General features: G+C 37.2%; 1 protein-coding gene across 9 annotated transcripts in view; it reads left to right on the top strand.

The window, feature by feature from the left end:
- The first annotated feature begins 5719 nt into the window (after positions 1 to 5719).
- Positions 5720 to 19229, top strand: part of LOC144470319 (uncharacterized) — a 78284-nt gene continuing 64774 nt past the window's right edge. For 2 of the 9 annotated variants that reach the window (XR_013494098.1, XM_078181316.1), the window contains exons 1-4: positions 5723 to 6408; positions 7192 to 7368; positions 8370 to 8715; positions 8839 to 9019. Coding sequence is in view for 8 of the 9 variants with exons in the window: in XM_078181316.1 (XP_078037442.1) it covers positions 6283 to 6408; positions 7192 to 7368; positions 8370 to 8715; positions 8839 to 9019 (830 nt within the window). In the remaining variant the exon portion in view is untranslated. Of the gene's footprint in view, positions 6409 to 7191; positions 7369 to 8369; positions 8716 to 8838; positions 9020 to 19229 lie in introns of all 9 variants that reach the window. The other 7 variants (XM_078181318.1, XM_078181319.1, XM_078181315.1 and 4 more) reach the window with 6 other exon arrangements.

The raw sequence follows: 19229 nt of genomic DNA, 5'->3' as shown, positions 1-19229 counted from the left end.
ATGTACTAATAAATTAATAATGCGACTACAATTTGCATTTCGCATCTAACTCATTGCAGGATCATTTTTAACAGAGACTACCATTTATAGAAACTGTATGATACAAGTAACAGAGAACTGATAAAAATTTTACTAATGTTCGTAAAACTTTGCATATATTAATATAATGTATATCTATATATACACACACGTATATAGATGAATATCCAGTTCTTTGTTCGAAAGGGAATCTACTACGACAAACATTTTACAAGGTACGGTTTTAAATAGCAGTTCAGATTACTCATTAAAATGGCTGATCGCGTGGCGCGAAGAGGCGACGCCGTTTGTAGTCAGACACGTGGTTCGTTCAGACAGTGATAGCATTGCGTTTTCCTGGCCATCCTTCTTCCATCGATATTTCGTCATTTTAGCTTACTAACGAACAAAAAAAGAAACGAGATGTTATTGATACGGTGTGAGATGTACGAGATACGCATAAATTGTCAACGATCTTCGACCAACGCTAACTTAATTAATCTCGATATTGTTGGAATAAGCGTGACGATGTTAAGTATAAATCGATCAGTCGTTTCTGGTATTTAATATAGAGCAGACAAGAGAAAAATTCTTGCTGGATGTCCGCGACACGAATTTTCAATGATAATTAAATCAAAATTTTTAAACGATAATAATTCATCCATTAGCGCAACGTAGTTTAATTAATCGTTTACGAGTTCTTCGGGATATTGTCGATTTCATTTCCATGGATAAATAGAATTCGAGCAACGATATTGAACGATTCCAGAAACAGTAGAATTGGCGCGCATGGTTTACGAAAAATCAATCGATAGATTTCGCAAGAATTTTCACTCCATACGTGTTGCACGTTTGACAATTGAACAAATATATTTTGAACGCTCGAACACCTTGGGAACTTAATAAAATTGGTCGTCGAAATCAACAGAAACTCGGAATTGAGAGAAGGTGTCGTTATCGAACTCATGACGACGAAGTGAATCTCTTTTTCTTACGAAATTGTTAACGTCAAAGTAAATAGCGCACGTGAAATGTGTTTCGAGTACTAATCGACGCGGTCATTGAATGCTGACTATAATGGAATCAAAACGAGTAACGTCAGAGTTCGACAAAAAAAAAAATATGCGAAACAAAATCCATGTATTGCGTATATACACATACACACGAATATATTTAGCGGCGTGACCGCGAAATTTCAACTTCCCGCATTTTTAACTTTGTATTAGTAGATTACGAACACGATGATTACCATTAATGTTATCTTACACGAATGTAAACAATAATATTTGTAATAGCTGTATATTTACAATTACGAGCAAAACTCGAGGAAAGGTACGAGATTAAACGAAGAAACAATTTAGACACACATTCACGCAATTTTGCTATTATTGTTATAGCATAAAGTGTAAGTAAATAGTTACGAATTTAACAAATTAATTAACTATATACGAGCATCGAAGTAATACAGTCTTGTCGCGATTTTACCGACAACGCAACCTTTAAACTGCGATAGATCATGAATACGTCGAATGAGAACACTGCAAAAATCGGTGGAAAAGAAGAACTGAGTCTGGTACACTAGATTTATCGAACACTTCGCCAATCGATCCTTCTACTAAACCGTTCGAAATTGATTTCGAACGCTCCGTTACAAACAATTCCGTATCGTTAGAAATAGTTTTCCTTTGCGTTCGTTTTCTGCGATCAGTTCTCTCACATTGAAAATCGAATATACTATTCGAAAGCTGAATTATTCCGTAACGTTGTTATCCGCTCAACTTTGACGACCATTAAAAACGATACGTTCGTAGCAGCGATAATTTAGAGAGAAACGAATAACTGTAACAGAGAAATCGATTAGTGGTCGAAATGATGATGAAACGACGGACGGTTAACGTTTTGAAACAATTGTATATAAGAGGAGGATTGAGACGGATGCTTTCTCTAATTAAAAATATTCTACCGAAGAAATCTTATCTTATTCCCATAAATATGTAAAGATTACGAATTATGATTTTACTATTGCTTGAACCTGGACAGGAGTGTAACTGATACGAACAGATGCCTGGGTATACTGTCACTTGCGATAATCACGATTACTTGTAAGATACTAAAACGAGGTACTCCGTGTTGGAGGGACAGAGAACGGAAATAGTAATCCCATCGGCTTGTACGGGTACAATTTTCTCGACTACCGAAAGAAAAGAGACCACATATCCCTTGTTTTCATGTATTATAAATAGAGCACCATCGTTGCAAGGACCTTTAGAAGGTCCTGTCCTCCCCTTCGAGAAATAAAAAAAAAAAGAAAATCCATTGAATAATGAAAAAAAAATGAGAAGTAATGTTAAAACGAAGTAAGAAAGAATAAACGATCGAAGAGACGAACAAAGAGAACATATAAACATGGTAACAGCATGTATGTGATCGAAATCGATTCTTAAATCTGCCTGCATACACCGCCACGTATACCGACGTTTAAGTGGATCGTAATTTGTAAATTACTATGGACTTCCTAATTATATGCTGGTATATGATAATACATGTGCTCTGCCACAATAAAGCAGTTTTTTTTATCTAAAACGAAGGCCGTCATTTTTGTCCCGGTGAACAACGACATTCTTCGCACCCGACGCAGCCGAATGTGTTAATACGTTCGCTAGCAATTACACGGCTAACAATTCTATTATCTATTTCGCTTTTCTAATTCCTTTCGATGGTTTTATAAAGTCCTTGTAATTCTCCATGACGAACGTGTTAATATACAGAAGCTGTTCCTTTAATTTTCCTCTGTAAACTGTACAAGATGTTCCAATTTATCTCTTTTCATGTGTTCTTAGGGATAGAAAGAAAAAAATGTATAAAACTATAATACTATATTTAATTTATAGTTGTAATCAACATACCACGTGGGATAAATTATTTATTTACCCTAAAATTCCATTTCATAATGTACTTTAATTGTTATCAGCATAAAATTAACGTCTTTAAAACGTACAAGCCTCTTCCTAATTTTTGTCCAATAATGGTACTAAATTAATTATATTGTTGGTCAATAGTCTACATTTTTTTAAAAGTAAATAGTAATTGAGATTTTAATATAAAACAGTAACTACAATCAAAATTCAGTCGTAACTCTGTTTTTATTATCCTGATTCTTTACTTTTGTGATGGCTAATCACTGCGAATATTTTCAGGAACTATTTCTAAAAGTTTTATTATTCATTCTCTTTTGTGCTAATACTTCGAATTAATATACTATACTTATATACTATACTATATTAATATACTGGACTTAATATACTATTAACAGACTATACTTATATACGTGTATAATTACATATTGCAATATATTCTTATATTTATACGTAAATTAGTACAGATTTTTATCAATATATTATAAATGAATTCTTTGAAGTCGACCAATAAAATTAAAGCGTAATATATAAGATAATCTGAACGATTAAGTGAACACAAGATCGGAGCTATCTTGTTCAACAAAATAACTGCAGTCATATCCATATGTGCGCCAGATGTTAGTCGAGCTTGGTCAAGAGGATTACGACCCGAGTTTCCCAAATTACGAGCATCTCTGCATTAACCCCCGTTTCCGCAACACAACGTAAGTTGCAAAACACTCTTCGGACGGCTTTCCGGTACTCCATAAAACCGAGCCCTTTCAACAGTTGCTACTACATCCCATTATAATATGCACCCGAGAGAATACATTGTAGGAGAATACATCCGAGACTGCGGATCTCTGTTCAAAATAAAAATCTTCTACATTAACAGTACGAAACAGAAACGAATTTTAAATGTATTCATTCTTTTAATACTATTTTTACAATTCTAATTTAAAATTGCTTTCTAATTATAATCCCCTTTTTCAAGATTTCATTTTATAAGAACAGTAACGAAAAATTTGTTTGAGGCCTATCGTATTGTTACATAATTTAATTATATAAAAAATGTTCAAAAGATAAAGATTGTACTACGGTTTTTGTTACATTTTTCTATCAATTTAAACAGAAACAGTTAAACAATTCCAGCAGTTCGTTTCTATTCTTACGATTAACCCTTTACAGCATAATATTGATCCGACCTCGAGATAAATGTTACGTTAAAAACGTAGGAATAATGAATATTACTAATTTCTTCGAAATAAAATTCTATTTTACTGTTATTATTAGATTTATCTACTAAAATAAATGTAAGCGTATAATAAAATGCATACCTAATATTACGAATATATATAATATTATAAAATTTTATAATTAATCATTGCATCTATACATATACCATGTATGGCAAAACAGTTCGAAGCTTCATTGATAGTAACTAGACTGCGAATTTTTATTATTTTATTTTATATATACGAAGAACTGTGTACTAATAAAAACTAATTTTCTTTGTTTCTAAATTTTTATAAAATAAGTTGTAAACGTAGCCGAAGGAAATAGCGTTAACTCTATATTTACTAAAGAAGTTAAAAGACGCCTTTACGGATTATAATATAACGCTGTTTTGACTAGTGGAGTGAACAGACATCTTTCGAAACTTTAATTCAAAATTATTTTCTAAATTGAATTATTTTTCTTCAATTGACTTTTCAACACTTACTAAGAGCGTAGAATTAATTTGATATAAATGATTATAGGTATATCAAAATCAGTAAAGCGAGTGTTAACGCTTTTTTCAAAAATTGCGACATAATTCCCTTTTTTGTAGCAAGAATACAATAGACGCAACGAGCTAGGTCATTGGTATGTTCGACGGTACGAGGGTAAGTTCTGCCATATCAACTAGAAACGTAATATCACCGTTATTCTGCACTTCCTGTCTTTTGCTACTGGCTATATAAGAATACTGAAAAATTCTCTATAAACTATAGCGAAATCTAGCCAGTCGTTGAGCTACTCGATATTATTTCAATAATTGGAATATCTAAGACAATTGCGTTCACTTTTTGAGACTATACATTTCGTAAAATAATATAATTGCGCATTACTAATAATAATATTGCTTTAATATTTAAAGCGATGCTGCGTAACGTCATATTAACACTAAAATTTCGTTACTATACTTAGGATTAATTCTCTAACCCTGGAATATAATTTATCCTACTACATATGTAACGAAACTTGATTATAAGATTGACTACGTAAACGCAATAATATACTCTTTATTATACGACTAATATCTCGTTGATATATCTAAAATTAATTCCCTGTATTGTATGTAATTTTCCTATTATAAATTCATGATAATGTATTCGAGATCGTTTGGATAAACACAAACTAGAAGTTGTTAACAGTTCGCCAGCGATGGCAGGTCATTTCTGACAACAAAACGTTTTATCTATTTTTTCGCGATACCCTAGGTACATTAATTTAACCTAAGTCAAATACGACTCGGTAACGCTTTCCGACCGTAGATAAATTGTATCGGACATTCGTTCGCATTGTAGACCAGTACAAACTAAAAAGAAAAATAAGTGACAGATTTATATTTTAAACATTAAATGGAATAAGGTCGATACAAATATTTTTCATGAAACTCTTATACGTGCTTTGTCGATGTCAGTGTCAGTTACCAGTAGCCGTCAGTTTGATCATGCGTGACGCTACTCGTACGCAGAGGTGGGAGTAATTGTTCATGAAAATTTGATAGGTTTGCATTAACTTGGCCGACCTCTTAAACACCTGTACGATCAATCGGTACATATCAAAGACGGATTTACAGCGCGTCGTTTCTTCAATCGTGTCTCGTATAATATTTTCTATTATCACCGGAAAGGTAAGGTACATAATCGGCGATGATCGTGTGGCCATATTGCAATATTTTCAATTCGATAGGAACGCAATAGAAGTCGAACGGACGAGCCCGGTGAATCGAATTGAATAGTTTAAATATACGTGGAAATCTAATTTTGCTCTTCTCAGGAATGATTTCTTGGGTGACGCAATCAATTCGTGTTAAATATCGTTCGATCCGGACGAAAGGGGCCTTCGCAATATTTGAAACTTCGTGTGTAAAAGCGGTTAGTTTTAAGTGCTACGTGATCGATACGCAACTGACCCACCGAGTAGTTCCGAAGGTATCCGTGGCGCGCCGAAGGTGGCCGATTTCCAACGGAATTGCCCGAAGCTCCGTGAGCAAACGACGCGTACAGAAGAACGCGGGGTCTTCTCCGGCTTGGGTTGAAACAGCGTTCGCGTCTACGGGCGCGGCTTTGCGTCTCGAGCTGGCGTTTTACACGGTAAAATGTCCTCCCTCGATTATCTGGACCTGTGTCGGCTGTGTCTCGTGAAGGACCGTGTTTCGGTGCCGATTTTCGGGGGCGAGGGAAACGATCTTTTTCTGAAGATCGCCGCCTGTCTACCGGTCAAGGTAAGCCAACTACGCCATCGCATCGACAATGGCGATCCGCCATCTTGTGCATTTTCATAGCTACATCGCGTTTCCTGGGCCGTCCACGACTTTTCAACCTCCCAGTATATATGCGTTCGGTTCTCTTTCTTTCGGAGATCGCCCTGTACACTGACGATATTCATGAAGCAAATGAAAGTAGCCCGAATGTGACGATATCGCAATAGCCCACACACTGGTGTCGCAGTGTTTTCCTTTCCCTTTCCTTCTCACCAGACTATCCACCTCGCCCACGACGCCAACGATTATTCAGAATTTTGCCGCGCTTTTATCTTTTTATTCGAGCAATTTCGATCGTTTTCTGTTATTTACGCCGCTCGCTTGCTGCTCTACCGGCTATTTTCTAGCTTCGTTATTCGCAGTAATGATGGATAATATTAATTTTCTTCGGACAATTACTACACTAATCAAATAATTGTCCTCGTTTTGGACATCGTACCTTCGATAACATTGTTTCTGTTGGAATATGTATACGATTTATGGTAGACCTGCTTCATCGATAGGCGTTTCGAACTAGATAAATCAAAATTTTTTAATTTTACTTATTAAGATTATACGAGCATCGATGGATCGATTTAGTGGAGATTTGTTGAATAATTTAATACGTTCAGAAGCGACGTAACAAGTTCCACATGTTTCGCTCATTTGCATATTTCAATGTATGCTGCGCCAGTAAAATATTCTTAATTTCCGATTTAAACTGGTGACTTTTTCTAATTGCATTGTTTTTGTTTGTAATTACAGGTCGGAAGGGAAGACAAGCTACCCAAGAAAATATGCGACGACTGTGTGTATAAAGTAGAATTATTATATGAATTTTGGAATACAACAGCGAACGCTGAAAAGCGACTATTACAATGGCTGGGAGAAGTCAATGTCGAAAGCGGCAAACAGGGTTATGTTCCCAATGTACTCAATCCGGTAATTGATGTTTTCTTTTTCCATAGAGTATATAGTCTTCAGCGTTTTTCGAGAAAAATTAATTACCCTCACCGTATATGTAGAAAACATGAGAATGTAGATGTTCTTTTATTTGCAAGATGTTCAATTCTGTTTGCCCATAGATACAATTATATTTCAAGATAAAAGTCATTTTGTAACATATTGTAAGTTGCCAAATTTTATATTTCATACCTATTGCTATTATTTTTGCCATTATAAAATTCTTCCAAAAGATTTTATCACTTATTTTGATAGTTTAATGTAGTAATATATTTAGAGGTTATACATCGTTTATTTATACAACGTTATACTCCCATGAATATTCGTACCTTTTTTAAACGTAATGACTTTTTTAGAACTGAACCAAACAATTTAAATTTTTTTAGAAGATAGCAGGACTAGTATATTAGGCAATTACTAAACTACTTTGTTACAATTTTGCTATTACTTGAAGCAATGAAATAAAAAACTATCGTAGTTTTAATTTTTTTTATGTGAGTCTGTAACGAAAATTTTAAAATATCATAAATTTTGGTAAATTATAAGCATATTGAAAGTTTCGTCAAATTCAGTTAATACAGATTAAAGCAATAAGCATTAAAAGATTATTAAAACTATTTATTACAGTTTTCGGCTAAAAGTTGCAAGAATGATGACAAAACTGATTTTAACGATATTTTATTAATTATTGCTTGTGCCCGTCAACTGATTTTTATGACATTTTCAGCATACATATAACTTATCAATATCTATGAAACACATGTTTAAATTTTTGTTACAAGGTGAGATAAAAAAGTTAAAAAATGAGAGTCTTTGATTTTTTGCCTCATTCTAAGCAATAACAAAATTTAATAAAACCATTCTAGTTATGATTTCTTTATTATCTAAAAAGTTAAATCGGGAATATTATTTTTTTGCTTTGAAATTATTCAAAACTCAGAATATTAATAATTTTGTACTTTTTAAATGTTCAATTACAGAATGTGATGAAACAAGAACAGAGTACAGAGAACAGGTTAGATGGCAGTGTGATGCAGCAAGTGGGAGAGCATCAAAACAATATGGGCATGAGTATGATGGACAACATGGGCCTCGGTATCCCTATGATGATACCCAACACTAATCAACAGCAACAACAAATAACCTCAGTTCCTATGGACACAAGTGGCAGTCCTGCGCAAAATGTTCAAGCAGTGCCTGGTCCGAGTTCACAAACTACGCATAACCAAATATCACAAAATCAAACCAGCTCGACGCAGCAAGAAGATGAAGAAGAGAGTAGCGAAGACGATGACAATTCTGACGACGAGTGTGACGGAGATGAAGGTATACACAAAATAAACAAAATTTCTACCACTTTGTAGTTTTATTTACCAGTATATTCCATTGCAACGTAATTTGATTGCTACAGTTATGTATTCTATTAAGAATATTTTGCATATACTGCAGGCCTACCTGTAAAAGAAGAGAGCGAAGAAGACCCAAACAGTAGAACTATAGAACCTACAACCTTTGTAAATGTTTCTTTGGCGTGTGACGAGGCGGGTCCTTCAGGGTTGCAACAGCAGAAAATGACAGACATGCCTGAGATGCCAATATCACAGTCAGCAGACGGGGATCCCAAAACTGGGTGAGTTTTTTTTATCCTTATTTGACCTTTTTTCAGGGCCAAAGGTGCGAATTTGTTGTGGAAATCACACACATGTACACAAATATTTTTATCACAGCTGTATTTGACATTTTACTTTAAAGTTTACTTCATTTATTTACTCACGCAACAATTTAATTACTATAGTTTCTAAAAAATTATTTGATTTGATAATAAAATTATTTAATATCCTTGCAGTATATAATTTTACTTTGATTCTTTTTTTAAATTGAAGATTTAATTATTATATTGTTACAAGAAGTTTTAATCAGCAGTAGATTTTTATTTTCCTCGTACAACATGATATTTTAATGAATAATAGATTTTGAAATTACAAGAATTGAAGAATTTGTAGTTTTTGCTTTGTAAAGAGATATTTAAGAGTTAGTCACCTGATTCAAGAACGTGTGGTGCATTGTATTTGTAAGGTAAGTTAGTACACACCCCACAACCATCTTTGGCTCTTTGTATTCTGCAGTTTGGTAAATAATTTCTCAAGATTCATTTCTTTCGAAATCTCATCTAAGTCCAAAATAACTGTAATAATTAGTATGTAACCATGATAAATAGAAAAAGATGTTTTAAATCGAACTGCAAAATACTTCCATATATTTTACATATAATAGCATGTATTTAGGGTTCGTTTCAATAAGACCAACTTTACCAAAAAGCATCGAATTAACTTAATGTAACAAAAGATTCTACATCATTTCGTCTCATTTGACACTTTTATTCAAACGAACTTTACCCTAGCTATTATTCATACGTGTACAATAAGTGAACAGAGGGATTCCGTTAATTATACATCCAGTTATTGACACACGTATTTGCCATTGAATTTCGTTCGATGTATATATTCATTTCGTGGTTCACGTTGTCGAAGGAAATTACTCGATCCCTCTGTTCAGCCGAGAATCAGATGTTTACATGTTGTCAATATCAATATCCCACGCTTACGTGAAGGCACAAAATGCCGCACACGGCCGAGAATAGGCCGCAAAAAAATTCACAAACTAATAACTCTCGTAAAACTAACGTCATGATACGTAAAACGCTTGGCGCGTCCGTCGCCGAGTAATGTATAATTTCGTAAAGAATACCGTTTCTTGTCGTCTTCGTGCTTTCCAATGCCTACTACGCTTTACATTATCGTCAGGACCACATTAGTTACCATTAGCATATCGGTTAGTTCATAAGTGCTGTTGTTCCGTTCACTACGCTGAACGAAGACCGAAAAACAAAGAGATCCACACTGACCAACCGGTGGCACGTACGGAGTCCGGCCATAGTTTCGCTCACGTACAATCCGATTTACGGCTGGCATTATTTGACGCTGACTGAACGTAGTAATAGTGTTTTGCGATTGAAAGATATGCAACGTTATTTTTAAACGAGAAAGGATACGAAAACGATTAAGATAACAGACGTAACGTGATTATACGAAGAAATAGTCATCGCACGATAAACGAAGCACGAAGAGGACGTTTCACGTACTATACAAAAGGCGAGTATCCTATTTTTGTATATTGTAAGATCGTTTATCATCGGATAATCTATAAGCATAGCGTATACTCGTTTGTATGGTTTTTACAATTGTTGTATGATGTGTTCGCTACGTTTGTACGCCGCGATTTTATCGGTGATCTCGGAATCGTCGAGCATGCTCCGGCATAGTTTTTTTGCTGGAAATTTGCTGCGCTTCGAAACCGAGCGAACTTTCATCGCGCACCGAATTGTGTGCAGCGAGCATGTTTTTTTTACACTCGAGCGAAAACAATCGAACCGTTGTCGCATTGGCGTTTTCGTTGAAACCACGGCCGACATTTTTCAACGTTACCGCGAGAATCCGGCTGTGTTTGCACGCCGACCAGTAGCTCGATTTTCTGCGCGGTTTTTGTCACAATTTTAATTTTCTTTTCTCTTGTGCAGAGTACACTGTCAAGTATTTATTCGCACAAGACTGATTTTTGTTGATCGCGGCATGGCCCAGGAATATTTCATGTTTTCGTTTGACTATTTCAACGATCGAAAAATGAAAACTGTTCCATTACACCACGCCGCGATAACGTTTTCATGAGACTTTTTGGTGTTAACAATCGATGGCACCCGCGTCTTCAGCGTTCGCAGTCGCACGACTGCGAATGCAACCGTTTCATTGAACTATTCCCGGAAATAATGGCGTATGCTCGAAGTTTGTGTTGAGATGAAGATGAAGAAGAGGGCCGCGCGGATTGGATTTCCTTTGAAAGGTGAGAATCCGATTTTTATTATAACATATTGGATTTTGTTTTGAAACCTACTCTTAGTGACTTTTAGCAAGGGTTTGCTTTCTTTTAACTTCTCCCGCCTACAAGTTTTGTAGCTTAAATATTTCCTTACTCCTGCTGGTTTGCTGTAGAAACCTTTTAATCCCTCGTCCGGTTTGTGCCAGTCTTTTGAACTCGTAACCCCAGATTTTGTTTGAAATTCGAGAACTAATATAAGTCTAGAAGTAGAACACACAATCCATTTGATTTCTTTCCGTACACTCGCTACTAATCCGTCTTTAATGTTAATACGATCGTAAGGTATAAATGATAACTTATATATACATAGATCTAGCAGTAATACGCGTATATAATATACATATAATGAAGGACAAGACACTGTATCATAGAAACATAAAGGTAAAGTGTAATAAAGAGACATGTTCGATCTTCTGGAGCGGATTAGACCTATAAGAGAGAAAGAGAGATACACGTTGTTCTGATACAGTAACGATGACGACGGGACTCTACAAGTTCGATGCGCACACACTTTTCTGGTCGCACTTGATCGCTGTGTGTCTCGAGGACGAACAACACTATGCTCGAGCACTGTGCACGGTCACTATGTAGGTATTAATCGCACATGCACAAGTAAAAAAGAAGAGAGGCGCAGATCTCCATCTCCGCTTGAACTATCTGTCACCGCCGCCTATAGTTTTACTAGAGAACACAAAATCACGAGAACCGAGTCAGAAAGGCAATGCTATTTGTGTGGTGTATGGTTGTCCTCCGATGCATTGTCGTTGGGTTTTGTCGATTTCAGGGAAGGCAGCGAGACGTTTGGCGGATTGTCGGGGATGCTGCGTCAAATACTGTCGCCGTCACCCGAGACCGGGGACCCCGGTTTGCCTCTCAGTTGTACCCTACTTCAGAACAGCTCCATGTTCACGAACCAATCGTCGATGATGCAGTCGACGTTCCAGACCGTCCCGTCCCACATACCATCCATTTGCTCCGACCAAAACCTGTTGGACCACGTGCAGATTGTCGTCGAATCCCATCCGTGTCCCACTTGCGGCCTCGAGTTTCGAAGTGCCCTAAAGCTGAATTACCACATGAGAACGAGCCACGTGGTGATGCCGGAATTCGAGCACAACCTAGAAAACAACCCGGTGAGATACTCGTGCGCCGTCTGCTCGCGAAGCTTCTTCGCCCTGAGCCACCTGCGGATGCACGAGGTCACGCATACCGCGCCGGTGACCTCTTGCCCGCCGATGTCGACGATGTCAGCCGCAGCGAGCGTCGAGAAAACGTTCGCCTGCGATCGTTGCCAAGCCAGTTTCCGGTACCGTACGCTCCTCGAGCGGCATCGAAGGATGCACGAGGTCGGCCAGGAGAAGCCTTATTCCTGCCCTAGGTGTCTGATGCGGTTCGAGACGCGAAACTTGTACAATCATCACGCGAAAACCCACAAACCGATCCTGACGGGTAACGATAGAATCACCGACACGTCCATGGTGTCTTCCGGTGATCCGGTCACCAGCAGTATTACCGGTAACATTGTCGCGCCGCAGAACAAGTCGATCGCCTCGTATCCGTGCGACTCCTGCTCGAAACAGTTCGCCAGCATGGAGTCCCTGACCACCCACAAGGCTGTGCACAGGTCCAGATCTCTCGTCTGCGACGTCTGTGGCAAGGGGTTCACGCATCGCAAGTATTACGTGGTGCATCAGCGCATCCACACCGGGGAAAGACCGTATCTTTGTGCCATGTGCGGAAAGTCATTCACTCAGGCCTCCACTTTAACCGTCCATCGCCGGTATCACACTGGCGAACGACCTTATACCTGCCCCCTGTGCGGTAAAGGATTCGTCACCAGAACCATCATGCTTAACCACATGAAAAAGCATTGAGAAAACCGGAGGTTGATCGCGCCAGAGGAGCGATTTTTGTTAATCGATCTCGCCGCACGTTGCAACGTGCCAGGGGGGACTTATTGATTCGCGTTCTGTTGCGAAAGTTAATTTTACTCGGTTATAGTTTATATTGTTCATTGGAGTTTTATTCGTTACAGCGATGTACAGTGGGTGATATTATTTATTAGTGTTCGTTCTATAGAGCTTTAGGGATAAAACACGTTAGGTTAAGCTAAGCGGAGCTACAGAGTCGTTTAGTTCTCGAGTTCTTGGTAATTGACGGGGGTGGAGGTCGTTTTATTATAGTACAATACTTTGAAGTTGTTCGCTATTAGGCAGTCGTAATTAAGTAGCCACGAGTGACAGGAAACTATCGGAAATAGTTTCGTTCGTATTTTTACAAATTTTAAACAACCGATGGAAAATCTCTTTTACTTGGTAACTATATTCTATGCTTTTCCTTTCTATCGAATTTGTTGATTAATGGTAGGTATACAGTGTGCTCGTTTTAAATCGTCTCGCTGGTGTATCTTACAAAAGATAGGGTAAGGCGTAAGTATTTTTCTTACGGATGAAGTAGTTGGTAAAGATATTTTCAGTTTACGAAATTATGTTTAAATGTGTCATCAATAATACATGATGCGATTCTAAAGATGGCTGAATTGGACGTGATGCAGTTTCTTTCTAGTAAAACATTTAAAAGACGATATGTTGGTAAATTCCATTGAAAATATGGGCCAATTTTGAGGGAGATCTCAAGAGGCATGTGCAACATTTACACAGAAGGTGCTTGAATCTGCAGAACTGCATATAAAAGAAATTGAAAAGGATTATTCTCAACGAATGAATAGACAATTTCAATTCAAACGCATTGGTAAATGTAATAGAAATTATTATGTCATATTCATTGATCTTTACGAATTGTTAATCACTATTTCTAGGAAACAAAATTTGTCTAATAATTGAATGAATTGATTTGCCAAGGAATTATTGTAGAATCTTTTAATGAGAAAAATAACATCGTGTGTGAACAAAGTACGCAATACAATATTATTGAAGGGAGTATATTTCTTTTAAGGGAACAAGTATTTGCATCAGATCGTGTTCAGTTGTATAACAAATTAATTTCGTAAAAACGTTTCTCTAATATTTTCGATCTCTTCCGAGATATTCCAACGAATCGTGTTAAAATCAACACTCTGTATATTGCAATATATATTAGTTCATTGATTACATATATATAATATGCATGCAGTCACTGTGATATTGTTCGTACGTGAATATCTATGTATTTAAAATGATAAGATACTTGAAATGATTTGAGCTTGTATAGAATTTTGGAATTCGACTTGAAAATGTTAGTTTCGATCGCGATGTTTCATACGACTATAGTTAGTACCTGTATAACGAAACTAAGTTTGCAGATTAATGTGCCTAAAAAAAAAGAAGATAAATTTTTGAAAATTTTTAATCGAGTAGAACAAAAATGGGAGGACGAGCCTCTTTTTAACTAACTATACTAGAATGTTAGAAGTTACTCAATGTTTACTAAACTATTGCTAGATTTGTAGGGAAGCCTTATCGGATATGATTATTAACATAGTTTACGAGTATACGAATAGTTTAACAGTTTTAACGATATCAAATCAATGGAAATAATATACGTTAGCGTTTTAGCAATAGCAATATGAATTCATGTGCCTCGAATCAATGTGAGTACAGGGTTTGTTACATCGGTTACTGCATATCGTATTGGTAAAACGTAAGTATGAAGACGCTTAAACATTTCTATGTAATCCCGTAACATTAAGATTTCTGGTTGACATTAATAATAATAATAATTCGTTGCAAGAAATTGCTGAAAAAAATATGTGACTTCGTGAATGTAATGTTTCGTCGAATTAAAGTTTTCAATGTTATTAGAGGAAGAGATGCATATTTATGTTTCACATTAGTAATTTCTAATTAAAAATAATAATCAAGAGTACTATAATCGTTGGTAGATAGTCGAAGTAAATACATGAAGCATTCATTAGTTCATGAAATCTAAAATTTAGAAATTACATTTAGAGATTATTTATATTTCGTATGCATAGATTTTTCTTGGACCATTTCTTAAAAATATTTTTTAAAACTCTCTCGTTTCGCTTTATAAACGGTAGTGCCAATTATTGGTAAGCAGAAGAAACAAATCTTTATTCTTTAGCTATTTTGACGATAAATTTGTGAGTAAAACCAAGATGGCGGAGACGTTTCACATGTCTGGATCGTCGGTAAAACAGTGTAACTTGTGGGTAAGTGTTTAGCGAAAAATCTATATTGCTAAGAATGATCGTATCACGTACGTACTATTAATTACTGTGTAGTTTGTTAAATATTTAACCATATTCTTTTTATAATAAAAATTACAATATTTAATAGGGATGTTTTTATAACTGTCGCCCATTCGCAGATACTACAAACTAGCTATACACTTTATTGAACGTTTTAATTACTAAGTTTACGCTAATTTTTATTTTAATGGATTATTTTCTAAAACGTTTTTATTGATTCAACGGTAAAGAATTAAATTACTTGTACAGAGGCTAAAGTTCTATGTATTACACAGTATAATGTGACACGAATGCATAAAAGTTGTAGCCCAATCAATTATTATGAGTTATTTAGCAGAAAGTTGAGTAACGTTCTAAGTTAACAAGTACAATTCGCTATTCGTTAGTATATTCTCGGTAAGCAATTTTTCTCCAGGTTTCCTACGAATTTGCAATCAGCTTTATCGACGAAGTCTGAATCGTCAGTTACCTAATTAGGCTCGGTATTTGCGAGCGAAGCTTGCCCATTTATTTTGATAGCAAATCCAAGGCAAAAGCTCTTGCAAGAGCTACTTTCGATCGGCTTTTACCATAGATTTGTTCTCACAATTGGAACCACAAGTTCTGAACGCAAATTCCACCTTTCCATTTCAGCATCGGGCTTGGAATTTGTGGATAAAATTTGGCGAAAATTCATAGTAAACCAACTACAAATTTCTTGAGAAGCAGAGCTTCTGATAAATTTGACAAAATCGATTTATGAAACATTTGCTGCCCAAGACTCTTTTAATAATGCATTTTTGAATGAAGCAACAATTTTTTCAAATAAATAACGTTCGTACTCGGTAACAATCTGAATGTCAATAATCAAGTAAATATGATTAACTAAATTAAATTGCATAGACAGAAAGGAAGGGACTGTATGAACACAGTACAAAGAAATACTGGAAAGCACCGAGGCAATTAATTAAAACGTTTCCTGGTATATGTTCGCGAGTACTCTCAGTCCGGCCTGTAAAAATCTCGCTAAAGAATACACGCTCCCCAAACTGGAAAGACCGAATAAAGTATAAACAATGAAGCAGTAAAATTTTCGTTGATTGACCCCGGTTTGTGTCTCTCTTCTTTCCAGATATTTTGTGTCAAAGCTTGAGATGCTACCTGAGGACCAGGAAGAGTGCGAGGCGAACGAGATCTTCGATCACGAAGAAACAGAACAGTTGCTCATCGAAGATCGTTTGCACGTGCCGAAGGTTGAGGCCACCGAAATAATCATCGCGCAGTGTAGTCTCTGCGGAGATAGTTTCATTTCCGACCAGGCCCTCGAGATGCATCTAGAGATGCACGAGCAGGCTAACGCTCATATGTCTGGAGAGCAGCTGGTTTGCGAGCAGTGCGGCTGCAGTTTCGACTCGAGCCCTGCTCTGGAAGAGCATCAGCTGGAGCACGAGTCCGACGACGCGATCGCCGATCAGAGACGGCAAAGCCTCGAGTCCAAGTATCAGTGCGAAGTCTGCGGTGCAAACTTCTTCTCGCGCAACAGTTACGAGGAGCACTCGAGCAGCCATCATTCCGACGACAAGCCTTTTCAATGCGAGGTTTGCAACGCCACGTTCCGGTACCGGCAAGGTCTGAGACTGCACACGAAGCTGCACCAACCGGGTTACGTGCCGCCTCAGAGGAAACACCACTGCGAGCTCTGCAACAAGCGTTTCTCTAGGAAACAGGTACTACTGGTGCACATGAAAACCCACGGGAACGTGGGCCCTCAGAACGAGTTCACCTGCCCCGTCTGCGGCAAATCGGTCTCCAGCAAGACATACCTGACCGTTCATCTACGCAAGCACACCGGCGAAAAGCCGCATGTGTGCGACCACTGCGGCAAAGGTTTCACCGCGCAGAACTATCTCAGCGTGCATCGCCGCACGCACACCGGCGAAAGGCCGCACAAATGCACCCACTGTGACAAAAGGTTTACGCAGCGGTCCACCCTGGTGGTGCATCTGAGAGGACACACCGGTGATCGGCCTTACCCTTGCACCACTTGCCACAAATCGTTCGCCTCGAAAACGATGCTGAACTCGCATTTAAAGACGCACGCCAAGCAATCCGCGCGCCAACAGCAGGAGCTCGAACAAGAACAGCAACAGCGGTTGCAACAGGAACAAGAGGTTCAGGAGCAGGAATCATCCCTCGACACGATCACTATACTACTACCCAGCTAGAATATTTCTAGCCGCTGAACAACTACTGAATCGGTATTATACTGCGGAGTGACGGATGGTTCGCGAAAGGACGTTTTACGTTTAGGTAGAAGCGAACACGCACAAGAGTAGTTTATGTTCAGATGTGAATGCACTAGCGGCAGCACGGTGCTCCCTCGAACAACCTCAATTCAGAACAATCCGTCGAAATGTGCATGACACCGGCGCTAAAGTTCCAAGCCTGTTTAAATTCTTTCGGTACATGTACATATACTTAGAGAAGCGGTCAGAAAAGTCTCTATATGCCCTTCAAAACTAGCTAGCCTATTTCCTGTGGACCAAAACTTGCATCTTTTTAGAACCGCGGAAGTTGCACTCTGCATGAAACCGCGACGAATATAGCAGATTTCTTTATCTGTAATGATAAGTGTCACGCTGCTGAAATTTTATTTTGGTTATATCACATCAGCACGGGTTATAAACAGTTAACAATAGGTATATCAGTTTCCCGCGACTTTCGGTTCGAACTGTAAGGAAAAATACGCAATTGTTTACCTGTATAGCAAATATACAGCTGACGTAAATCTATGATACGCATTTTTTAAGTTTTCGTTAAAACTGCTGATAAACGAGCTGTTATTTTTTTCGCAATTCCGATGAAATGTTTTTAAGGATGTACAATGACTTCTTTGACTAACTGAATGTACATATGTACACTTACGCATACATGCATTTCGTGCAATCGTATCATTTATTTGAGTATTAATTAGAGTCGCGTAGAGCTCAAGGTTTAAAGATCAAATCGTAAATCAAAATCGAATTTCGAGGAAATTAGTTAATTTTATACGTAGACTACAATAAGATAAACTAAAAGCAGATCTTGATTTATTTTTTGTTGGAAATTCACAATTCTATGCGAAGTTCGTTTAATACCATAAAATGATTAACTATCGTTGTGTCCGAGTAGTGTAAAGATATGTATGTTTGTGCCATATATAAATATATATATTTACACTATCTGTCGTTTAAATTCAAGAAAATTATCGGGAATATTAATGTTTATGTTCGTCGCGACACGAAAATTGTAAAGTTATGGTAAACGTGTAAAATCAAAACGAACGTCGAATTTCCGAAGATCCGTTTTATCCGAGGGAGTACTATATTTTTGCGACTGATAGGGGAAGGTCGGATGTTTTGCACATTGACAGCCCGAATGCTCGTTTATTTTTATATGGTAATCAAGTCGCGGTATAGCGTAATCGCGATTTACAATGTTAGTTATCTTGTGTTGGCATTTAGCGCATTTGAATTTTTTATATCGTTATTTGTTTACGATCCCATTTACATGGAACATTGATATTATTTTGTCAATTGATCGAATTATCAATAATTCGTCGAAAAGTTAGGCGATCGAATGCGGCGACGTTTGTTTAGCGTTCGATTGGAAGAATTAGTGTGCTATACGCAGAAGTTCCTCGATATTGTATTACTGTAACGACACCTACGGTAGAACT

This window comes from Augochlora pura, chromosome 5 (assembly GCF_028453695.1).
Source record: "Augochlora pura isolate Apur16 chromosome 5, APUR_v2.2.1, whole genome shotgun sequence".
Classification (NCBI taxonomy): Eukaryota; Metazoa; Arthropoda; class Insecta; order Hymenoptera; family Halictidae; genus Augochlora; species Augochlora pura.
This window is presented reverse-complemented; position numbering and strand designations above follow the sequence as displayed.